This window comes from Liolophura sinensis, chromosome 9 (genome assembly GCF_032854445.1).
Source record: "Liolophura sinensis isolate JHLJ2023 chromosome 9, CUHK_Ljap_v2, whole genome shotgun sequence".
NCBI lineage: Eukaryota > Metazoa > Mollusca > Polyplacophora > Chitonida > Chitonidae > Liolophura > Liolophura sinensis.
In genome coordinates, this window is record NC_088303.1 from 2,397,367 (window position 1) to 2,423,194 (window position 25,828).

General features: G+C 42.1%; 1 protein-coding gene across 1 annotated transcript; it reads left to right on the plus strand.

Annotated features, from left to right (window-relative positions):
- The first annotated feature begins 2,653 nt into the window (after positions 1-2,653).
- On the plus strand, positions 2,654-25,828 carry LOC135474999 (cytoplasmic tRNA 2-thiolation protein 2-A-like). Its single transcript, XM_064754723.1, has 14 exons — positions 2,654-2,788; positions 5,043-5,111; positions 6,827-6,965; positions 7,897-7,957; positions 11,161-11,270; positions 11,895-12,103; positions 13,625-13,760; positions 14,081-14,130; positions 15,756-15,837; positions 16,134-16,225; positions 20,561-20,630; positions 21,207-21,268; positions 24,782-24,845; positions 25,679-25,828. Exons 1-14 carry the CDS (start codon positions 2,733-2,735, stop codon positions 25,826-25,828), a joined length of 1,350 nt encoding a protein of 449 aa, XP_064610793.1. The 5' UTR covers positions 2,654-2,732.

Sequence of the window (25,828 nt, forward strand, 5' to 3'; positions counted from 1 at the left end):
TCCCACGTACGGCCGGAGAGGAAGCCAGTGTGAGCTGGACTTGGACTCACAGCGACGGCATTGGTGAGAGGCTCATGGGTCATTACGTTCCTCTAGCGCGCTAACCACTGAGCCACAGAGATCACTTACAGTTTTTTTCCTTTGAATACAGTGCTTCATCATGTGATGTATATTATACAAGTACATGTATTACATGTATTAGGCAGAACATGGGATATACATGTATGAAGTATGTTATGTAACTCCGAATATTCCTCCAAAGAATGTAGTGTATGTGTAGGAGAGAATATATGGGTTTTTGGGAAAAAAGCGAAGACAATTAAAGCTCTCAATAATGAATTAATTACCGTTGTCATTAGTTTTAAATCTTGAAAAAAAATAGAGTGAAATAAAGTAATGGAAGTACATTACTTAGATTACATTCACGTGGAATATACACATTTCATTGTATATAACCACGTGCAATCTGGGTATGGCAATAAGGACCAGTTAAGATAAATAACTGCTGAAATAACTATATGAAGCCGATTTATAGATACGTGCATTCGGTGAAATTCGTGTAAAGCAAAGTGTTTGGCCTGGATACTATTAACCGAGTCTCTCCGGTACATGTCTTCGTTTGAAAATACCAATGGAACTTAGTCACCTGTCGTTTGTGGTTGACAAATACAGCATGCGTCACACGCGTTACATTTGAAAACAAAACGCTGAACGTACACACACGCAGATAGTTTTAGCAGGCTAACTCAATTCTCTATCCCAGGGGGTATTTCACGTGTCGTTTGGAAATTTCCGTACCGGTAGGCTATACCTATAACTAACAGTTTACGTGCTGACACTCCTATTTGCTAAACAGCAATACCACATTCATGGTCAATCTAACAGTGTGACAGGAGGTAAAATAGCGTGCAGTGCATATATGTACTTGATTGCAACGACTTTACGTATACCCGTGAAGATAGATAGTGTCATTTTTATTGTGTCACTAAGCTAAGTAAATGCGGCCCATTGCGAGGTTTACAAAGGAAAATGCGCGTGACACTTCGTATTACAACAGATACCATTGCATCCCAAAAAATGGCAGTAACAGGCTTCGCTGACAATCATGTACACAGTTTTTTCTAACCTTCTGTGACAGAATAAAATGGATATAAATAACTGAATTCTAAAGTGGGTTTTATATGTGCCATATTCATGTTGATTGACGTGTCGATGATGACGTCACAAGAACTCTTTTTACCTTCTCTTAACTTTGGCTCCTGACAAAATTCATGTGGCAGAGCATTATATGCACATAATTTGCACAACCAGTATAAGGAAGTGTTTCGAACGTCAGTTCATGCATGGTTTAGAACAAACTGATACGTAATCCCATCCAAACACTTTCAACGTGGTCAATAAATCCCAACTTAGAATTCATAGTATTTAATTCTGTTCATATCGATCGGTTATTATGATATAGGGTCTGTACCCTCGGTGACTGTGCACCATGGCAATATTTATACGGTATCTATTCAACACAAGTACCATGTTGATCCGCAGCCACCATGTACAAAGATACCATCCCATGTAAAGTCACGACGAAACACTCAAATGACAAGAGTCTGCCATATCGTTGTAAATAAATGCGTTATTGGTTTAAGACCTTTTGAATAGCACAGGTGACAGCTGGGATTGAGATAGACTATCTTAATCCCAGATGGCAGGTTTGAGAAAATTACGTATTGGTGTTATTTGAAGACATTTCAATGAGAAATAGAGCCTAAGTTCCCCTACACGCTTGCCTGAATATATTCCTTTTTTAAAAATAGACCTATCTACATTTATTGCATATCTCGGTGCGATTCCACAATAATCCGATCGCAGACCTCCATCTATCGAGTGGCGCAGCCTCGAGAGTTACCATGCGAAAGCCTCTTGAAATGTCGACTTTCTGATTGAGAACACTTATCGGTAGATATATGCTAATATAGGCCTCGCTGCAAAGAAAAAGTGGTACTGAGAGTTCAGAGTGTAGCTACACCTTTTCTATTTTCCCCTCACTCAGTTCCTCTGAGAGAAGCTCATTAAAAAGCATATTTTCTATAACATAAAATATAGGTGCAAACCAGATATTTTTTAGACTAAGCCATGTTAACAGCAGCACATCGTTCGTTTAATGTACGCTTTGTATCTTAGATTAGAAAATTATCTGAGGAGAAAAATGAACTCTGATAGTTGCAGACCGGGAAACGGCTTTACTGAAATGGGTTTTAACAATGTATTTACATGCATCTGAGGCTAATAAAACATAATAACTGTCATAGTAGTCGCAGATGCATGCGCTTCAAGCTGTGTTGAAGAAATGATAATTCGTTTGTTTTCAGTTCTGAACTGCAGTTGTACGTGCCTGTAATTTAAAGCAAAAAGGAAAATGTCTTTCTCGTCATTGAGCCTGTTTTTTGAATAACATTCAACACAACCGTTACATTCTGTACCTATCGACCGAAGCATGGAGCTAGAATGTTCTATTGATATCCATGATCGAATTCAAGACATTCAGTCACTCATTGCACGAGTCTTGAGTAACAGGTGCCCCAAGGGACATAACTCTTCGATGACTCTTTTATGCCGGAGGTAAAAAAGCTCACCACTGACAGAAACCAATATTAAATGTTGCGCCAGCACGTGTACAGTTGTTATCTGTGATTTACGGTGATTTTGTCACACGGTGGCCATATCTGTTTGTCGACATGTGCTCCGTTAACGACCAAAACATCCAGGTTGAAGAAATCGAAAGCAAATTAATGTAAATATCGTTGTAAGATCAGAAAACCGACAGTTTACGTTTAGCCTAGTTACAACAACAACAGTGGAAATACATAGGCTGTTAGTTCGAGATTGCGCTGCAAAATTTTGTTCTGCCAAGGATGGCCCCAAACCAACGTAAGAGATAGCTGGGAAGTTGTATAGACTAGGGTAATATTTACGTGTAACTTTTTACATGACTACTTACGTAAATTCATTCATGCTTCCCTGAATGAGGCTGGCCAAATATGGAGTAGACCTTTTTCAGATGTATTTCACGTGACAGAGGCATGTGACATACACACACATGTGCACTCAACCCGTACCACATTTCTCTGTCTTGGAGACATCCAATATCATTAGTGTAGTGGTATAAACAACCGGCTGCGGACCTGATGGAAGTTCAAATCTAGAGCGTTACTGATGGATCGTTATTGTTATAACCTAGGCCGCTTGGGCCAAAATTCACTGGGGATTTTTAAAGTGATTGTGTAATGCCAGACTCAACATATTTGACAAGGGCAGATAACTGCATAAAGTTTTTAAATGGAGCTGCTCAGACGGTGGTTTGGGGCGATAATTGGCAGAAAAAAATTTTGACCCAGCTAAGGTCAGAGCCATCTCAGAAAACACGATTATGTGAATTAGAAGCGAGTACAACTAAATTAAACGTTGGCATATATTTTCAACAATTTCTGTTAACCTGCTGTATATTGAAATCAATGAACTGAAAAATCGGGTTGACCATTGCACAGAGCACTTAGTGGAACAAAGCAGACACTACATTCATTTTAAAATGACAGCACTCTTCACATTTTGGTGTGGATTTAAGAGAATAACACCTTTATTATCACTCCTACAACTATAAATCCATTCTTGAGTCAAAATGTTGCTGGAATCCAAAGAAATGTTTCCTTCTTTGTCGTCAGAATCGCTTCGTGCTGTCATGGCAAGTCAGGTGGACTAAAATCTCAGAACCATGCAGGTAAAAAATCTGGAAATCTAGCTAGCAAGACAGGACAATGCAGCCAGTCTTAAATGACAAGTGTAGGGATGGTATCATCTGTGGAAGAGTGTGAAGAACAACTTACCCAGTCAGTTGAGCAAGAGAAGTCATCTCTGACTACTCGGAAGGCTACTGTGAAGTCTTGTCTCTGTCATCTGCACAGCTGTCTCTTTATCAAGGTTTTCAGATACACGTGATGCACCATGAAGAGAGAGCTGTCAACATTTGTTTTGATTTTCTGTATAAATATGTAATAAGCCTATAACAGATTTATACTTGTATGATTGATTGAAGACATCATTTTCTCCTTAATCAGTACAAGAAATTGATGTCTGCTGTCATTTTAGAGTGGATTTAATGGCCCACTTCTTCATGCTTTGGGGAATGAAGTGAGCAGATTTCTTCAGTTCAGCGGTTAGACATTAAAACTGGTAAATATCAGAAATTGTTGAAAATTTCGACGTAATTAACAATTTGATTGAACTACTGACAAACTAACACTTATTTTCAGTAAAACCATCTTGAAAGAGGGTGTTCTGTGCTTCAAGTACAGTTTTACAGTTCTTGGAAATTTTCAATTTGTCATTAATAGATGAGGTTACACGTTCAAATCCAGGTGCCTTTGTTTTGGTCCAGAGCTGTGTTGGATCCTACAAAGTTGGTGGTTTCTTTGTCTCTACCTCCTTTCTGTCACACTTGAAGGTGAATGTCATCACTGAAGTTTGCAGTTCTGTGGTATGGCATGAATCACATAAAATACATTTATCCTAATTCCTCAACCTTTTCAAATATGAAAGAGTAACTTTCAGTGCTATATCTGCACATTTCTGATTTGATCTTGGGGACAAAACTATGGGTTGTTTCAGCTAATTTCAGGGCTTCACAGAAAGTATAATTTTATCAGCCTACACAGAATAATACCTTCAGAATATGTCTGAATAAACATCTTGCAAACATGCAAAAAGGTTGAAGTATTCTTTCATAAAGTGATTTTCAACATTTTTTGCATATGAAAGGATTTACACGTATGGTTACATGTATGATATGTGGGCCTACACCTGTATTTTGTGGGCCTACACCTGTATTTTGTGGGCCTACATCTGTATTTTGAAGGCATTTATCATTGTCTGTACTGATGTTATTTTAACCAGTGCAACAGCAATGAGATAAATAAATAGTTATTGGGAAAAAACTTTGTTCATATAATTTGGATAAATGATTCAATTTGTTTTGTGTCTTTTTTTTTCAGAAGCAAAGACTGCATGAAATGTGGGGAGACGGCCACAGTTGTTATTCGTATGAATGACCCATTTTGCAGGTATTAACTGAGCCATGAACATAATCACCATGTCTGTAACCAACTAGTATTGACAAGGTCCTAACATAACCCATGCAGTGTGTCACTTTCCATCGTGGATGTGTGTAACCATAAAAGATACAGTATTACCCACCAGTGGCTATGGCCTCCCAACAGTAACCACAACAGATATAATGCACCAGTGGCTATGGCCACACAACATTAACCACAGCAGATATTACCCACCAGTGGCTATGATCTCCTAGCTGTAACCACAGCAGATATTACCCACCAGTAGCTATGGCCTCCAAACTGTAACCACTACAGATATTACCCACCAGTGGCTATGGCCTCTCAACTGTAACCACAACAGATATAATGCACCAGTGGCTATGGCCTGCCAACTGTAACCACAACAGATATTACCCTCTGATGGCTATAGTCTTCCAACCGTAACCACAACAGATATTACCCAGCAGTGGCTATGGCCAGCCAACAGTAACCACAACAGATATTACCTACCAGTGGCTATGGCCTCCCAACAGTAACCACAACATTGTGTTACCCCTCGGTGGTTACGGCCTGTTGACACTAACCACAGCTTTATGTTACCCCTCAGTGGTTATGGCATGTTGACACTAACCACAACTTTGTTACCTCTCGGTGGGTTTGGCATGTTGACATTAACCACAACTTTATGTTACCTTTCGGTGGTTACGGCATGTGGACATTAACCACAACTTTATGTTACCTCTCGGTGGTTACGACATGTTGACACTAACCTCAACTTTATGTTACCTCTTGGTGGTTTTGACCACAATTTTATGTTACCTCTCGGTGGTTTTGGCATGTTGACACTAACCACAGCTTTATGTTACCCCTCAGTGGTTACGGCATGTTGACTTTAACCACAACTTTATGTTACCTCTTGGTGGTTTTGGCATGTTGACATTAACCACATCTGACCGCTTGACGCTCAGCACTAAGGGGTTAGAGCAAAGAAACAGGACTAGATGGCCCGGTGTGAGTATAATGTGACTGGGAGGGGTGTCGTGTCTAGTGTCTTCTTCAGTGGTGGCAGCACTTGGCGGCACTCACCCTGTCACAGAAGACACAGTGTAGGTACACATACCTATGACGACTCTTCATCGTCATATGACTGAAAAATTGTTAAGTACGACTTTGAACCCCAAGCATTCATTTATTCGTTCATTCATTCATTTGTATATTTTGGTAAAATTTACTTACCTTGATATGACAGAAAGCTTCCATAAACATAGGAGCTTAAGGTTAAATCATGTTCAGGGCCTCCGTGGCCTGCCAGTATGGCGCAATGACCCAGGAGCCTCTCATAAGTGCAGTGAGAGTACTGTGAGTTCAAGTGTACATGTTGCTCATGGTGACTTTCTCTCAAGCGTTCGTGGGAAGGTCTGCAAGTAATCTTCGAATCATTGTGGGTTTCCCAGTTTCCACCCACCCGCCATGGTAGAAGTGAAATATTACCATGTGCGGCATAAAACACCAATCAAGCAAATAAATTAATTACAGGTAAATCATATTCCACGTAGATGTATCCGTGTGATCTCCCAAGCATATGTTTAATAACATGATAAATTATTGCCCATTTCATTTTTTGTTGGTGACATTTTATTGTGGCAAATTTTACAGTTACTGTTGCTCGTAAAGTGTTTCCTCTTTTACCCGTCAGCTGATGTTGATTCTTGTTTTAATTTCAGGACATGTTTTACTGCATATGTTGTTCATAAATTTCGAGCAGCAATAGGAAAGTCAAAGTTAATTCGTGACAGTGAGAAGGTATTGGTGGCATTGTCTGGTGGGCCTTCCTCATGCTGCCTTCTCCAGCTTATTAAAGAGGTGTGTCCCCTATTGGTGTCATCTTACAATGCCCATGCTCTACATACACTTTCTAATTGTATTTTCTATACACGTTTATTTTGATTTATGATTTATTTTCAAGTGTTCCATGAAATTATTTATGCAAATACCTATTGAGCACTTTTTGATAGCATTTAAAGATAAATAAATTCAGTTAAAAAAAAAACAAGAACTACCTTTCAAGTAGTCTGCACTCATAGTTTTCAGTTTCTGCTTCAGTACAGAGTAGTTTGCAACATGGCAATGCTTGTAACAGTCATTCAGCAACACAGCAGTTTGCAGCATGGCAATGCTTATAGCAGTCATTCAGCTACAGCAGTTTGCAACATGGCAATGCTTGTAGCAGTCATTCAGCAACACAGCAGTTTGCATCATGGTAATGCTTGTAACTGTCATTCAGCAACACAGCAGTTTGCAGCATGGCAATGGTTGTAGCAGTCTTTCAGCAACAGCAGATTGCAGCATGGCAATGCTTGTAGCAGTTTTCAGCAACACAGCAGTTTGCAGCATGGCAATGCTTGTAGCAGTCTTTCAGCAATGAAACAGTTTGCAACATGGCAATGCTTGTAGCAATCATTCAGCAACATAGCAATTTGCAGCATGTTAATTCTTGAAGCAGTCATTCAGCAACACAGCGGTATCAACATGGCAATGCTTGTAGCACTCATTCAGCAACACTGCAGTTTACAACATGGCAAGTTTTTAACTGATTTTAATATTTTTCGTGAAATTCATTGTTGCTGCCAAAGTACTAGACCGGGAAGAACAAACTTCAAACCCTGAAAGATAACATCTATGAGACTTCTAAAAACAGCACAGCCTGAGAAGACTTTTTTAATTGTCTGAGCAAAAAGAATAGCTTGAAAGCCTAATAAATTGAATTTTAAAGCTGATGTTTTATTTATTGCAGGGCCTAGGAGAACATGTTCACAAAAAATTACGATTTAAACCCAGTCTGGTATTTGTAGATGGTAAGTGAAATTAAGATGTTAAATTCTGTACTGAAAGCATTAGTAAATTTTTTATTTCTTTCACAGAAGTTCTGTCATTTTCAGTCTTTTTTAAAGGTGAAATAGTACGGTGAGTGCAGTGGTGTGTGAGACAGTGGTGATGTGTGAGACGGTGGTGGTGTGTGAGACGGTGGCGGTGTGTGAGACGGTGGTGGTATGTGAGACGGTGGTGGTATGCAAAACGGTGGTATTTCAGGCAGTGGTGGTACGTGAGACGGTGGTGGGTGAGATGGTGGTGGTATGTGAGACGGTGGTGGTATGTGAGATGGTGGTGGGTGAGATGGTAGTGGTATGTGAGACGGTGGTGGGTGAGGGTGGTGTGTGAGACAGTGGTGTGTGAGATGGTGGTGGTATGTGAGACGGTGGTGGGTGAGATGGTAGTGGTATGTGAGACGGTGGTGGGTGAGGGTGGTGTGTGAGACAGTGGTGTGTGAGACAGTGGTGTGTGAGACGGTGGTGTGTGAGACAGTGGTGTGTGAGACGGTGGTATGTGAGACGGTGGTGTGTGAGAGGGTGGTGTGTGAGACGTTGGTGTGTGAGATGGTGGTGTGTGAGACGGTGGTGTGTGAGACGGTGGTGTGTGAGGTAGTGGTGTGTGAGACGGTACTGTAGGAGAGGGTGGTGGTGTGTGAGATGGTGGTGTGTGAGACAGTGGTGTGTGAGATGGTGGTATGCGAGACGGTGGCATGCGAGACGGTGGTATGTGAGATGGTGATGTGTGAGATGGTGGTATGTGAGACGGTGGTGTATGAGACAGTGGTGTGTGAGATAGTGGTGTGTGAGACGGTGGTGGTGTGTGAGACGGTGGGTGAGATGGTGGTGATGTGTGAGACGGTGGCATGTGAGACGGTGGTATGTGAGACGGTGGTGTGTGAGATCATGGTGTGTGAGATGGTGATGTGAGATGGTGTTGTGCGAGATGGTGTTGTGTGAGATGGTGGTATGTGAGACGGTGGTGTGTGAGATGGTGGTGTGTGAGATGGTGTTGTGTGAGATGGTGGTGTGTGAGAAGGTGGTGTGTAAGACAATGGTGGTGCGTGAGACAGTGGTGTGTAAGACGATGGTGGTGTGTGAGATGGTGGTGTGTGAGAGGGTGGTGTGTAAGACGGTGGTATGTGAGATGGTGGTGTGTGAGACAGTAGTGCGTGAGACAATGGTGATGTGTGTGACGTTAGTGTGTGGTGTGTGAGATGGAGATGTGTGAGATGGTGATGTGTGTGAGATGGTGGTGTGTGAGACGGTGGTGGGTGAGACGGTGGTGGTGTGTGAGATGGTGGTGTGTGAGATGGTGGTGTGTGAGACAATGGTGATGTGTGAGATGGTGATGTGTGTGAGATGGTGGTGTGTGAGATGGTGCTGTGTGAGACGGTGGTGTGTGAGATGGTGGTGTGTGTGAGACAGTGATGTGTGTGAGACAGTGGTGTGTGAGACAGTGGTAATGTGTGTGAGGTTAGTGTGTGGTGTGTGAGACGGTAGTGTGTGATGTGTGAGACGGTGATGGTGTGTGAGATGGTGATGTGTGTGAGACGGCAGTGTTTGAGACAGTGGTGATGTGTGTGACGGTAGTGTGTGGTGTGTGAGATGGTGATGCGTGAGATGGTGATGTGTGTGAGATGGCGGTGTGTGAGATGGTGGTGGTGTGAGATGATGGTGTGTGAGATGGTGGTGTGTGTGAGATGGTGGTGTGTGAGACGGTGGTATGTGAGATGGTGGTGTGTGAGACGGTGGTGTGTGAGATGGTGTGTGAGATGGTGGTGTGTGTGAGATGGTGATGCGTGAGATGGTGATGTGTGTGAGATGGTGGTGTGTGAGATGGTGGTGTGTGAGACGGTGGTGTGTGAGATGGTGTGTGAGATGGTGGTGTGTGAGACGGTGGTGTGTGTGAGATGATGGTGTGTGAGACGGTGGTGTGTGAGATGGTGGTGTGTGAGACGGTGGTGTGTGAGATGGTGGTGTGTGAGACGGTGTGTGAGATGGTGGTGTGTGAGATGGTGGTGTGTGAGATGGTGTGTGAGATGGTGGTGTGTGTGAGACGGTGGTGTGTGAGACGGTGGTGGTATGTGAGACGGTGGTGGTGTGTGAGATGGTGATGTGTGTGAGATGGTGGTGTGTGAGACGGTGGTGTGTGAGATGGTGTGTGAGATGGTGGTGTGTGAGATGGTGTGTGAGACGGTGGTATGTGAGACGGTGGTGTGTGAGACGGTGGTATGTGAGACGGTGGTGTGTGAGATGGTGGTACGTGAGACGGTGATGTGTGTGAGATGATGGGGTGTGAGATGGTGTGTGAGATGGTGGTGGGTGAGACGGTGGTGTGTAAGACGATGGTGGTGTGTGAGATGGTGTGTGAGATGGTGTGTGAGATGGTGGTGGGTGAGATGGTGGTGTGTGTGAGATGATGGTGTGTGAGACGGTGGTGTGTGAGACGGTGGTGTATGTGAGACGGTGGTGTGTGAGATGGTGTGTTAGATGGTGGTGGGTGAGACGGTGGTGTGTGAGATGGTGTGTGAGATGGTGGTGTGTGAGATGGTGGTGTGTGAGACGGTGGTGTGTGAGATGGTGTGTGAGACGGTGGTGTGTGAGTCGGTGGTGTGTGAGACGGTGGTGTGTGAGACAGTGGTGTGTGAGATGGTGGTGTGTGAGATGGTGGTAGGTGAGATGGTGGTGTGTGTGAGATGGTGATGTGTGAGATGGTGGTGTGTGAGACGGTGGTGTATGAGACAGTGGTGTGTGAGATGGTGTGTGAGACGGTGGTGTGTAAGATGGTGGTGTGTGAGACGGTGGTGTGTGAGATGGTGTGTGAGATGGTGTTGTGTGAGACGGTGATGTGTGTGAGATGATGGTGTGTGAGACGGTGGTGTGTGAGATGGTGTGTGAGATGGTGGTGGGTGAGACGATGGTGGTATGTGAGATGAATATTTGCGGCATGTGTGTCAGAAGTTTTCTGCTGACACAGTTGTAATGTATTCAGTCTGTCAGCATTGTAATAACCACAAGTGAACTAGTTTAAAACATTGTTGAAATGCCACTGTTTAAAAAGCATAGAACATACACACTTGGGCCTCTGCCCGCCCTTATATTACTTACTGTTATAATGTTGTATGTTTTGCTGAAAGACGATGTTCGCTAAAACTAACGCTATGAGGGAATGTATTTGTGTGTCACAGAGGGTGCTGCAGTTGGGCTGTCTGCAGAGGAACGTCTACATGGGTACATGGAGATTAAGACCAGGATACTGAACTCAGGCTTCCCGGGCTACATCACTTCTCTTCAAGTGGTACGTAGTTACCAGGGGACAACAGAACTTGCCTTGAAAGCTCAGCGTTTATCTTGGGGCTGTTTTTTTTTATATAACAGTGTTATTATCTGTTTCATTGTTGTCTTTGAATTGACGTGAAAGAAGAGTATCAAAATTTGACCTATAATTAGTGCTAGAGTTGGATTGTTGAAATTCTGGTACCAAAGTACTGGTACCAAAGTACTGGTATGTTGAAGCTTTGAAAAACTAGTCAGAAATCTTCGCTTTTAAAAGAAATAATACGGAGCGCCTGATTGTTGGGAAATGCAGTCACTGTTTTTATGTGTTAAAGTTTTCATAGTTTGGTATTTCAGGTATTATTATTATTTATATAGAATGCATAAGACTTCAACGTGTACAGAAATATGTCATTAAAATAAAGTTAATTTTGAAGAGTTGAGGTATGTTATAATATATTTCATAATTGATGTGTATGAGTCTGTAGGTAAGGCTGAGGAAAGTTTGCATTAGAAAACCTGCCATAACTTTAAAGGCATTATACAAGTAGCTATGAGAATGAATTGAAAATTTTAGGAAAATAACGAAAAAAAAGGAAAGTAATGAAACATGTTTTTGGGGAGCATGTGATTTTCTGTTATGCAGGGTTATGATTCACAGTGTGGTGGTATTTCCGGTACAAGGCAGCCACCTGACCAGAATATAGCCAATGAGCAAACAGCTTTCCTGACAGTGACTAGTGATTACACAGCTGAAAGACTTGTCCTCAGCCAACAGGCTGATGATAAGCTGAAGGATTTGATTGGCTCAGTAAAGTCAACATCTGAAAAAGAGAATCTTATCAGAATGCTCAGGTAATCACCCAGTTGAAATTGATCTCTTCTTCCATTCACCAGTAGATTTGTGTACAACTGCGTTTGAAGTTGATGACTAATAAACAGTTTGACAAAAAATACATGATATATGGTTGAGGTGTATTACTGGGCTGTGAAGTTAGGGTTAGACTATTATCAGTCGGGGTGGAACCTTGTACAATGTGACTATGCTGTGAGAACCCACAGGTATACAGAGGCTGGTCAGCATTGATTCACTGTATTGTTGCTGTGAAGTTAGGCTTAGACTATTATCAGTCAGGGTGGAACCTTGTACAATGTGACAATGCTGTGAGAACCCACAGGTATACAGAGGCTGGTCTGCATTGATTCACTGTATTGTTGCTGTGAAGTTAGGCTTAAACTATTATCAGTCAGGGTGGAACCTTGTACAATGTGACTATGGTGTGAGAACCCACAGGTGTACAGAGGCTGGTCTGCATTGATTCACTGTATTGTTGCTGTGAAGTTAGGGTTAGACTATTATCAGTCAGGGTGGAACCTTGTACAATGTGACAGTGCTGTGAGAACCCACAGGTGTACAGAGGCTGGTCTGCATTGATTGACTGTATTGTTGCTGTGAAGTTAGGGTTAGACTGTCATCATTCAGGGTGGAACCTTGTACAATGTGACTATGGTGTGAGAACCCACAGGTGTACAGAGGCTGGTCTGCATTGATTGACTGTATTGTTGCTGTGAAGTTAGGGTTAGACTGTCATCAGTCAGGGTGGAACCTTGTACAATGTGACTATGGTGTGAGAACCCACAGGTGTACAGAGGCTGGTCAGCATTGATTCACTGTATTGTTGCTGTGAAGTTAGGCTTAGACTATTATCAGTCAGGGTGGAACCTTGTACAATGTGACCATGGTATGAGAACCCACAGGTATACAGAGGCTGGTCTGCATTGATTCACTGTATTGTTGCTGTGAAGTTAGGGTTAGACTGTCATCAGTCAGGGTGGAACCTTGCACAATGTGACGATGGTGTGAGAACCCACAGGTATACAGAGGCTGGTCTGCATTGATTCACTGTATTGTTGCTGTGAAGTTAGGGTTAGACTATCATCAGTCAGGGTGGAACCTTGTACAATGTGACAATGCTGTGAGAACCCACAGGTGTACAGAGGCTGGTCTGCATTGATTGACTGTATTGTTGCTGTGAAGTTAGGGTTAGACTATCATCATTCAGGGTGGAACCTTGTACAATGTGACTATGGTGTGAGAACCCACAGGTATACAGAGGCTGGTCTGCATTGATTGACTGTATTGTTGCTGTGAAGTTAGGCTTAGACTATCATCATTCAGGGTGGAACCTTGTACAATGTGACTATGGTGTGAGAACCCACAGGTATACAGAGGCTGGTCTGCATTGATTCACTGTTTTCAAACAATAAAATTAGTCAAAAAGCTTTTTTTTTTTTTTGAAAAGCACGTCCTATAGAAAGAATGGACAGGACAGTGGGAATTTTTGCGTAAGAATGTCCTGTTTTGTTTCTTTGCAGGTACCATGCCTTGTTAAGACTAGCTCGTCAGACTGGACATACTAAAGTCATGTGTGGAGACACAGCAAGCAGATTGTCAGTCAAACTCCTCACGGGGATAGCACAAGGAAGGGGTGGTCATATACCATTTGATACGGTTAGTAGTAGGCATTTGACAGTGGACATAAACTCTACGTTTTACCATTGCTCATCAGTTTTGAACTAAAATGAACTACTTTTTTGTACATTTACAAATACATCTTGATGTTTTGTCTTGTCAGTTGTATTTTTTTAGTTTCAATGAGAGAGTTGAAATTTACTGTGGCATCAAAGTTGGTTTTGTACTTTTTGTAAGTGTCTTCCATTTTAATGGTGTATCTTTCACAAGTCTCAGTTACACATTATGTATCAAAAAACTGCATTTTCTACAGCGTGTTTGTTCTCCTTGTTTGTGACATGGCTAGCTTTCTTTTACAGGGATTTTCAGACTCTAGAAATCCGGATGTTATGTTCGTGAGACCATTGAAGTAAGTGAATCTTAGAAAGTAACAGCCCAGTGCTGTTGGTTAATCAGTGCCTTAGGTTAGGTCACTGTGTGACTGAAAGTAATTTGTACATGACTTGAATATTGATTTCACTCATTCGCATAGAACATACCTTGGGTCTTTACAACATCATTGAAAACTGTTGACTGCTTCTCTTTACATGATTCCGTCCTATTTTCATACTGTAAAACTTTCTTTGTTCTTTGGTGGTGTGTGTTATACCTCGTTTATATTGTCAAACCATTTCAGTGTTACAGGTATATAAAAACAGACATGAGGGAAGGTTAATATTGACATGATATTTAAATGCCTGTATTTCATTAGGGCTTCATGAAACTTACTTTCAAATATAAAGTGTAAAAAAAAAAAACGATCAATAAAACGTGTACGCTAAATTCATGGCATAAAGAAAAATAACACGTGGTATTTCTAAATGATTATATTTATGAAAATATAGTTCAAGTTATGAAAAAAGTTCTGGGAGTTAGTTTTGGACGTACGATATGAATGACTGAAAGTGGATAACTTGATATCATTTAAGAAATACTGTATTAATGTTGCTGCTGTTCAGTGCTAAATAAGCTGGTATTAAAACAGCATACATCAGACCCAGTCAGGGATTGCAGGAGATTTCCCCATGTCCAACGTTCTTGGGGGCTATGGAGGGTAGACAGTTCTCATAGGACTGTTTATGTGGAGGCGCTTTGGGGAGGATTACTAGCCTTCCACCATGAGATTCCTCTGCAGGAAAAAAATCTGTGTGACACCTGTGAGAAACCTGGTTAGTTAAATGCCAAAAGGTGGTGGTTTAATCGCAACAGTCTTGTTTTTCTGCACCTAAAGAACTGAACAAGTAAAGGATGCTTGAATAAGTGTACAGTTAGAACTGAAATATTACTGTGTTTATTGATAATTTGTTTTGGTGATATCTTACTGTACTAGCTAGGTGCACAGGTATCCCTTAAGTGATCCGCTAGCCCATCAGTGGTTCGTTCATGGTTTGCCAGTGGTTTGTTCAAGGTTTGCCAGAGGTTTGTTCAAGGTTTGCCATTGGTTTGTTCATAGTTTGCCATTGGTTTGTTCATGGTTTGCCAGTGGTTTGTTTATGGTTCCCCAGTGGTTTGTTTGTGGTTTGCCAGTGGTTTGTTCATGGTTAGCCAGTGGTTTGTTCAAGGTTTGCCAGAGGTTTGTTCAAGGTTTGCCATTGGTTTGTTCATGGTTTGCCAGTGGTTTGCTTATGGTTCCCCAGTTTTTTTTTTGTGGTTTGCCAGTGGTTTGTTCATGGTTAGCCAGTGGTTTGCCCTGAGGCAAGCTGCAATGAAATAATGTTCCACTTCACTTACCAACATATCGGCAGACCAGAGAAATAATTGCAGACTTGGTGAGTAAAGGTTTCGTAGATTGATAGAAGCATGCTATTTGCTTTGCCAGATGTACTTGGAGATTTAACCGGGTTAGTGTTATTAGTATATTTGTTGTGGGCTGTGATGATCCTTGCTCAGTGTAGAAGAAATAGATTTGCATGGAAATATGCAGATGGAAGGTAGTCATTTTAGGGGTTAAAATTTGTTCTTTTCTGATCAGAATGTTTTGTGACTGTTTTTCAGAGATTTTGCTGTGAAAGAAGTTTGTGTGTTCAACTTTTACCACAATATCACTCCATTGTTCACTCCATCACTCACGACAAAGGTGAGATTTCATATATGCCATGCTTTGATCATCATGGCTGTGATACTTATGTTTATTGTAGCTTCTTGACATTGGGGACATTGGGTTTGATTTATGTTTGCGCATGTTTGATATGCTCAAATACTTACTGGGGTCTGTTAGTGATTGTGAGTAATTCTAGGTTTGAAGTGTTGTTGTTGTAAAACTTTCAAAACGATTGAAATTATCATCAAAGTTACAAAACTAAGCCTCGACTGAAAAATGTAAACTGCAGTATTTTACTGATTCACATACTGTCATGTCTCTCCTACTATCAGTCAGTTTCAGGAAGCAGCATAGAAAACCTGACAGAGCAGTTTGTATATGGACTACAGGCCGGTTACCTAGCAACTGTCAGTAACATCACAAGGTCAGTGAAGTACATGTACTGGTAAGACTAGAGGTCAGTGGATTGCAAACTTCATGTTGACCTACATGTCTTCGCACATGTGTTACCCAAACATGTTTTTTTTTCCATTTTTTAAGTGGAATTCCGCTTTTTGTCTGATCAATTACAATTATTTCAGATACTGTAATGGTAATGATACTGTGATGGTAACAGTTCTGACGGGCTGCAGAGGTTAATTAGAACTGAAACATATCCTAATGTAATGGGTAGATTGCAACACAGCGCTATAAAAAGAGGCACATGAAGAGATTTTTGTAAAAATGTTTTTCTGGCTACTAAGCCTGATGAAACACTGGAAGTGGCAGGGATCGAGATAACTTTAAAACTAATAGTTTACGTGTAAATTTGATCTCATCTACATTGGAGTTTGAAGCTAAAGGAAAGATTTTACTGTGACATACTGCTATTGACAAATGTCACAGCGATGGAGCAAATCCATCTCAAATGCCTGCATCTCTATCAGCTTCAGCTGACTTCAGTGATCTGGAGCTGAAAACTTTGATCTATGAGGATGGCTGATATTTTACTAATAGGGCCTAAGTAACATCTTACCCAGTAGTAAAAATATTAACAGTTCAAAGCGGATTTTTTGGTTACATACCTCTAGTACCTCATGTCGTCAGTAACCAGTTACATACCTCTAGTACCTCCTGTCGTCAGTAACCAGTTACAGACCTCTAGTACCTCCTGTCGTCAGTAACCAGTTACACACCTCTAGTACCTCATGTCGTCAGTAACCAGTTACATACCTCTAGTACCTCCTGTCATCAGTAACCAGGTACACACCTCTAGTACCTCATGTCGTCAGTAACCAGGTACACACCTCTAGTACCTCATGTCGTCAGTAACCAGTTACACACCTCTAGTACCTCATGTTGTCAGTAACCAGTTACACACCTCTAGTACCTCCTGTCGTCAGTAACCAGTTACATACCTCTAGTACCTCATGTCGTCAGTAACCAGTTACAGACCTCTAGTACCTCATGTCGTCAGTAACCAGTTACACACCTCTAGTACCTCATGTCGTCAGTAACCAGTTACATACCTCTAGTACCTCATGTCGTCAGTAACCAGGTACACACCTCTAGTACCTCATGTCGTCAGTAACCAGTTACATACCTCTAGTACCTCCTGTCGTCAGTAACCAGTTACACACCTCTAGTACCTCATGTCGTCAGTAACCAGTTACAGACCTCTAGTACCTCATGTCGTCAGTAACCAGTTACACACCTCTAGTACCTCATGTCGTCAGTAACCAGTTACATACCTCTAGTACCTCATGTCGTCAGTAACCAGGTACACACCTCTAGTACCTCATGTCGTCAGTAACCAGTTACATACCTCTAGTACCTCCTGTCGTCAGTAACCAGTTACACACCTCTAGTACCTCATGTCGTCAGTAACTAGTTACATACCTCTAGTACCTCCTGTCACCAGTAACCAGTTACACACCTCTAATACCTCCTGTCGTCAGTAACCAGGTACACACCTCTAGTACCTCATGTCGTCAGTAACCAGTTACATACCTCTAGTACCTCATGTCGTCAGTAACCAGTTACATACCTCTAGTACCTCCTGTCGTCAGTAACCAGTTACAGACCTCTAGTACCTCATGTCGTCAGTAACCAGTTACACACCTCTAGTACCTCATGTCGTCAGTAACCAGTTACATACCTCTAGTACCTCCTGTCATCAGTAACCAGTTACACACCTCTAGTACCTCCTGTCGTCAGTAACCAGGTACACACCTCTAGTACCTCATGTCGTCAGTAACCAGTTACACACCTCTAGTACCTCATGTCGTCAGTAACCAGTTACACACCTCTAGTACCTCCTGTCGTCAGTAACCAGTTACACACCTCTAGTACCTCATGTCGTCAGTGACTAGGTGCACGCCTCTAGTACCTCATGTCGTCAGTGACCAGTTACACGCCTCTAGTACCTCATGTCGTCAGTAACCAGTTACACACCTCTAGTACCTCATGTCGTCAGTAACCAGGTACAGACCTCTAGTACCTCATGTCGTCAGTAACCAGGAACACACCTCTAGTGCCTCATGTCGTCAGTAACCAGGTAAACACCTCTAGTACCTCATGTCGTCAGTAACCAGTTACACACCTCTAGTACCTCATGTCGTCAGTAACCAGGTACACACCTCTAGTACCTCATGTCGTCAGTAACCAGTTACACGCCTCTAGTACCTCATGTCGTCAGTAACCAGGTACACACCTCTAGTACCTAATGTCATCAGTAACCAGGTACACACCTCTAGTACCTCATGTCGTCAGTAACCAGTTACACACCTCTAGTACCTCATGTCGTCAGTAACCAGGTACACACCTCTAGTACCTCCTGTCGTCAGTAACCAGTTACACACCTCTAGTACCTCCTGTCGTCAGTAACCAGTTACACACCTCTAGTACCTCATGTCGTCAGTGACTAGGTGCACGCCTCTAGTACCTCATGTCGTCAGTGACCAGTTACATGCCTCTAGTACCTCATGTCGTCAGTAACCAGTTACACACCTCTAGTACCTCATGTCGTCAGTAACCAGGTACAGACCTCTAGTATCTCATGTCGTCAGTAACCAGGAACACACCTCTAGTGCCTCATGTCGTCAGTAACCAGGTACACACCTCTAGTACCTCATGTCGTCAGTAACCAGTTACACGCCTCTAGTACCTCATGTCGTCAGTAACCAGGTACACACCTCTAGTACCTCATGTCGTCAGTAACCAGTTACACGCCTCTAGTACCTCATGTCGTCAGTAACCAGGTACACACCTCTAGTACCTAATGTCATCAGTAACCAGGTACACACCTCTAGTACCTCCTGTCGTCAGTAACCAGGTACACACCTCTAGTACCTCCTGTCGTCAGTAACCAGGTACACACCTCTAGTACCTCATGTCATCAGTAACCAGGTACAAACCTCTAGTACCTCCTGCCGTCAGTAACCAGGTACACACCTCTAGTACCTCCTGTCGTCAGTAACCAGGTACACACCTCAAGTACCTCATGTCGTCAGTAACCAGGTACGCACCTCTAGTACCTCATGTCGTCAGTGGCCAGTTACACGCCTCTAGTACCTCATGTCGTCAGTAACCAGTTACACACCTCTAGTACCTCATGTCGTCAGTGACCAGTTACACGCCTCTAGTACCTCATGTCGTCAGTAACCAGTTACACACCTCTAGTACCTCATGTCGTCAGTAACCAGTTACACACCTCTAGTACCTCATGTCGTCAGTAACCAGGTACACACCTCTAGTACCTCATGTCGTCAGTAACCAGTTACACACCTCTAGTACCTCATGTCGTCAGTAACCAGGTACACACCTCTAGTACCTCATGTCGTCAGTAACCAGTTACACACCTCTAGTACCTCATGTCGTCAGTAACCAGGTACATACCTCTAGTACCTCATGTCGTCAGTAACCAGTTAAACACCTCAAGTACCTCATGTCGTCAGTAACCAGTTACACACCTCTAGTACCTCATGTCGTCAGTAACCAGGTACACACCTCTAGTATCTCATGTCGTCAGTAACCAGTTACATACCTCTAGCACCTCATGTTGTCAGTAACCAGTCATGTGGATTCTTTGAACAAGGATATCGATACCCTATATTATCAGAACAACCTACAGTGTCAAAACTTGAATGGTGTGGTATAGTTCCTGTTATCAAGGGCGGCTTATTTCTACCTCTGTGAACCTAAACAAATCCTGAAAGTAAAACATCTTATTTTGGGTGTAAAGACTGCCTTTTCTTGATTGTCTTTATTTTCTGGGTCGGTTTCATGAAGCATACTTAGTGTTAAGTAGTCCTTAGCTAAGTACACTTTATATCTCTACAGCATACTTTGCCATCATAGTTAAGGGCATACTTAGCTAAGTACATGTATTAGTAAGCTTCATGGAACCGGCCCCAGGCTTTTTAAGGTCCATACTTGCCCTATAGAAGGCATCTACGGCCATCTAGAAGCCAGTAGCCTAGGTAGCTACTGGACCCAGGCCTTTTGGAGCTATTTCAGTTTTTTCCTCCTTTGCCCTCAGACTCATGTCTGGTTACCAGAGTAGTCAGATGAAGGTTACAAATACTTCCTGCCCCAAGGACATCATGGATCCACTTGCTGTACTGTGCCTGTGAGATTGAATTCTCCAATGTCAGGCGAGGTGGATTCTTGTGGGCCTTCCTTTTTTTATGTTTTTTTTTTTATTTTTATACTTTTGTAAACAGTCTTTCAGAAATCTGTTGAAGGTGTAAAACAGATTGGCATGATTAATTTGTTACAGGACTGGAGAAAAGTTGGATCATATAGAGAAAGACATGGTGACGGATAAAGAGCACTGTGCTCTATGCCAGGTTTGTTGTCTGCTTGATAAAGATTTGAATGTATAACGGAATATCTGATGACTATCACTTTGACTGTGCTGGGTACATATGCACTTAACATTTCCAGCTCTCAGTGGAGACGGTAAAGGTTGCTGCTTCATGTAGATCTTAAACCCTCCAGGCTGCCGATCTGGTCAGCTTGTTAGCAACTTATGGTGGCTGTAGTATTGCACATTTTTATCTATTTACTGTTGCAATTTATATTAAATTCCACAGAGTTATTTCCCCTTTCTCAGACTTGATGACACAAAAGAGATAACATAACTTGGAATTTTGTAGTTGAGTTTTGCTGTGAATTTTGTGAGATAATGGCTGTAATAAAGACAATTTCTGGTTTATATGATACATATACACAGGTACCATTTACACATAAATTACATCAAATCTGGCTGAATGGATCAGTGAATGCGATTGATGTCAGTATTTTGTTGTGCTACATTTAAGCAGAACTGTGAGCTAATGTTTCAAACTCTCTCATTCTGAAGGCACCGTTGGATACCAATGTTGGTAATTCTTCGGCTCTCAGCGCAATTAATCTTTTCACAGTCCTTGTCATCGAAGCGCCCTCTGGAGGCTGAAACAGAGGAGAACCAAACAGATTCACACCAGTAAGTTTTTACCAGCAGTTAGTTGATGATATTCGTTATATGGCAACTTGGTGATAGGATAAGGAAATAACTGTTTCCTGCTAAATTGTCTGCCGAGCCCAACATTTGGACTACTGCACGATATATGTTTTCATCCTGTCACTGAAGAACCATTTTGTCACGCAAAAGGTCACCAATTCAAAGCAGAAGACTGGTGTATAGGCAAATGCTTCTTGATGTGACCATTGTTTTCACAAGTGAACATATAATCTAGCGAGCAGACAGATATGACATCTATCGCAGGATACAGGAATATACGCTGTCTCCCATGTGACTGTTGCTGTCTAATGAAAAACCCAAGGTCTGGAATGAATGATTATGCTGAACTGTAGGATGGTGATAAGAATTTGACCCAATTAGTTTGTCAGATGTTAAGGATGGTCTTAGCACTTGTATATGGATTGAAGGTTATTAGGCTGTTTTTTTTTTGCTCCCTAGTTTAAGATATGGTGTGTAAATGCACATTCTCAGCTGGCAGTTTAAACTTTTTTTTTTTAGCTCCTGTATAATGGGAATCATACATGGATCTCCAACATACAGCAATGAAAAGTTATGTTTTGTTTGTGTTTTTTTTGTTACATTTCTTTTCGCCTTTGTATATCTACAAAGGGCCTACTGATGGTTGAACTGTTTTATTGGTTTTAGTTTTAAAGGCTTTGTGAATGTTTCTTAATGATTTTAATTGATATAATTTCAATTCAAAAATTTAACACTTATATATTAAACTTCAATTTGCTTTCTGTAGTACACATGTTCTCTAGAAATGAAGCCTCCATGCAGGGCAATAATTTCTTGTATACAGGGTTTCTGTGACTTTATTATTTATGAGCTTTATGGATTTTGCCAGATTTACCATTTTTGTAATCAAGAAAAGTTTCATGTAGGGTTTGTCACCATTATTCTCTTTTGTAGACATGCAGTCAGTTTGACTTCATTCTGTTGTCCTGTAAACACAAATTTCTACAAGCGTTTCTTGTAGGGTTACAGTGTCTTGTGCAATTACTTATCTAGATAAGATATTTGTCTCTCTAGCTACTTTACCAGGTTTTTAGAACGTAAGAATTAACCTTGGTGTATACCAGTTTTTCTGGTAGACACAGTACCTGGTGGAAGCTTTCACTTCTGTCCTGGTGCTAGGAGCCTATGACACTTGCCGATGCATGTGCCTTGCACGGATAGCCATTCATGGAAAGTAGTTTGCACTCCATCGAGTTGGTACTCGAACACCCCACAATGAATTTTTTTTTTAACTACCATAGCTCAACATGCCTTGTTCTTGTGTGTGGCATGGTTTGATGGTTTGTCAGGTGTGTGACATGGCTTGATGGTTTGTCAGGTGTGTGGCATGGTTGGGTAGTTTGTCAGATGTGTGGCCTGGTTTGATGGTTTGTCAGGTGTGTGGCATGGTTTGATGGTTTGTCAGGTGTGTGGCATGGTTTGATGGTTTGTCAGGTGTGTGGCATGGTTTGATGGTTTGTCAGGTGTGTGGCATGGTTTGATGGTTTGTCAGGCATGTGGCATGGTTTGATGGTTTGTCAGACGTGTGGCATGGTTGGGTAATTTGTCAGGTGTGTGGCATGGTTTGATGGTTTGTCAGGTGTGTGGCATGATTTGATGGTTTGTCAGGTGTGTGGCATGGTTGGGTAGTTTGTCAGATGTGTGGCATGGTTTGACAGGTGTGTTGCATGGTGTGTTGGTTTGTCAGTTGTGTGTTATGGTTTGATGGTTTGACAGGTGTGTGGCATGGTTTGACAGGTGTGTTGCATGGTTTGACAGGTGTGTTACATGGTTTGATGGTTTGACAGGTGTGTTACATGGTTTGATGGTTTGACAGGTGTGTTGCATGGTTTGATGGTTTGTCTGGTATGTGGCATGGTTTGACAGGTGTGTTGCATGGTTTGACAGGTGTGTTGCATGGTTTGGTGGTTTGTCAGTTGTGTGTTATGGTTTGATGATTTGACAGGTGTGTTGCATGGTTTGACAGGTGTGTTGCATGGTTTGATGGTGTGACAGGTGTGTGGCATGGTTTGACAGGTGTGTTGCATGGTTTGATGGTTTGACAGGTGTGTGTTATGGTTTGATGGTTTGTCTGGTATGCGGCATGGTTTGACAGGTGTGTTGCATGGTTTGACAGGTGTGTTGCATGGTTTGATGGTTTGACAGGTGTGTTACATGGTTTGATGGTTTGACAGGTGTGTTGCATGGTTTGATGGTTTGTCTGGTATGCGGCATGGTTTGACAGGTGTGTTGCATGGTTTGACAGGTGTGTTGCATGGTTTGGTGGTTTGTCAGTTGTGTGTTATGGTTTGATGATTTGACAGGTGTGTTGCATGGTTTGACAGGTGTGTTGCATGGTTTGATGGTTTGTCCGGTATGTGGCATGGTTTGACAGGTGTGTTGCATGGTGTGGTGGTTTGTCAGATGTGTGTTATGGCTTGATGGTTTGTCAGGTGTGTGGTAGGGTTTGACAGGTGTGTTGCCTGGTTTGATGGTTTGTCAGGTGTGTGGCCTGGTTTGATGGTTTGTCCGGTATGGTTTGACAGGTGTGTTGCATGGTTTGACCGGTGTGTTACTTGGTTTGGTGGTTTGTTAGTTGTGTGTTATGGTTTGATGGTTTGTCAGATGTGTGGCATGTTTTGATGGTTTGACATTTGTGTGGCATGGTTTGATGGTTTGTCAGGTGTGTGGCATGGTTTGATGGTTTGACAGGTGTGTGGCATGGTTTGATGGTTTGTCAGGCGCATGGCATGGTTTATGGTTCGTGACAAAACAAACAAAAATAGACTGCCAGTACCTTGAAGCCGAGTGTAACTTCTTGCAAACACCCAGTGGTGAACATGCATAGAGAAGAGGTTAGTGATCAGTACGCCTGAAGCAGGTATCTGGAAACCTGGGAAATGTCTTGTAACTCCTGTTTTTTTAGGATTACACTTATATTACACTTGTAGACAACATTATTTCCGAAGAAGAAATTTGATTTATGAAGTTCGTGGAAGTAGGCCTAGGTTGGTTTGACTTTTTTCTTTATCAACCGGCTGTGGTTACAAAACTGCCAAGTCAGTCTCACAGACTGCATAAGAATATTACATTTTCAGGTTGGCTTCACGGGCATCTCGTTCACTACCAGACTATTATGGCCCCCTTGACAAATCAGTTTGCAGGCTTCAGTTCAGATTTTATTGGTGTTTCTGGGGACTTGATGTCCGGTAACTGGTGACTTTATGTCAGGTAATTGGGGACTGTATATCAGGTAACTGGGGACTTTGTCTGGTAACTGGCAACTTTATGTCAGGTAGCTGGCGACGTTATGTCAGGTAACTGGTGAAGGTTGATGGTTTACTGCAGGCTCTATGGTTTCCTTCACAGATATACCAGACTAATGTCATCTCTGCTGGTGCTGGAAAATTTTTTAGTGCAATGTTGAACATCGATCTGATCAATAAATAAATAAAGTGAATAAATACTCGTCCACAGATTATCTCTCAGTGAGTTGATGTCAGGACTATGCTTTGGATGCAGAATGACAGCAAATGACATGGTGAGATTTACATTTTACATTACTCATTACATTTACATTAAAATAACGTATACACTTTAATTCCTCAACAAAACTGGACCTGTAATGTATAAGTTCAGACAACTTTAGAAGATTTAAATCTTTGTTCAGATATGAGCACACATAATCTTCACAGAAAGTATGAAATCCCTGTCAATGTGAGATAACCCATCCCTCTAATATTCCAAACATGCTTAACGTTGATGGGCAAATTGGGACACTCATAATTTGTACATTTAATAGCAATCCCTGATATTTTAAAAATATATTTGAGGTGGGTAGAGATTAGGGCCCCGTCGCACGAAGCAGTCACATGTCTGCGCCTGTACCACTCAGTTGTACCAGTCAGTGGCAGCAGTCAGGCTATTGTGTATAACCCAGGGATGTACGCAGTCAGTGGTACCAGTCAGGCTATTGTATATAACCCACAGATGTACGCAGTCAGTGGCACCAGTCAGGCCATTGTATATAACCCACAGATGTACGCAGTCAGTGGTACCAGTCAGGTTATTGTATATAACCCACAGATGTACGCAGTCAGTGGCACCAGTCAGCCCATTGTATATAACCCACAGATGTACACAGTCAGTGGTACCAGTCAGGCTGTTGTATATAACCCACAGATGTACGCAGTCAGTGGTACCAGTCAGGCTGTTATATATAACCCAGGGATGTACGCAGTCAGTGGTACCAGTCAGGCTATTGTATATAACCCAGGGATGTACGCAGTCAGCGGTACCAGTAAGGCTATTGTATATAACCCACAGATGTACGCAGTCTGTGGTACCAGTCAGGCTATTGTATATAACCCACAGATGTACGCCGTCAGCGGTACCAGTCAGGCTATTGTATATAACCCAGGGATGTACGCAGTCAGTGAAACCAGTCAGGCTATTGTATATAACCCACAGATGTACGCAGTCAGTGGTACCAGTCAGGCTATTATATATAACCCACGGATGTAG

Coding starts and splice junctions, on each gene's coding strand:
- LOC135474999 (XM_064754723.1), top strand. CDS start 2,733: ATGTGCTCCGTTAACGACCAAAACATCCAGGTTGAAGAAATCGAAAGC. Junction 7,958..11,160: donor CAGTCTGGTATTTGTAGATG/GTAAGTGAAATT, acceptor TGTGTGTCACAG/AGGGTGCTGCAGTTGGGCTG. Junction 12,104..13,624: donor AATCTTATCAGAATGCTCAG/GTAATCACCCAG, acceptor GTTTCTTTGCAG/GTACCATGCCTTGTTAAGAC.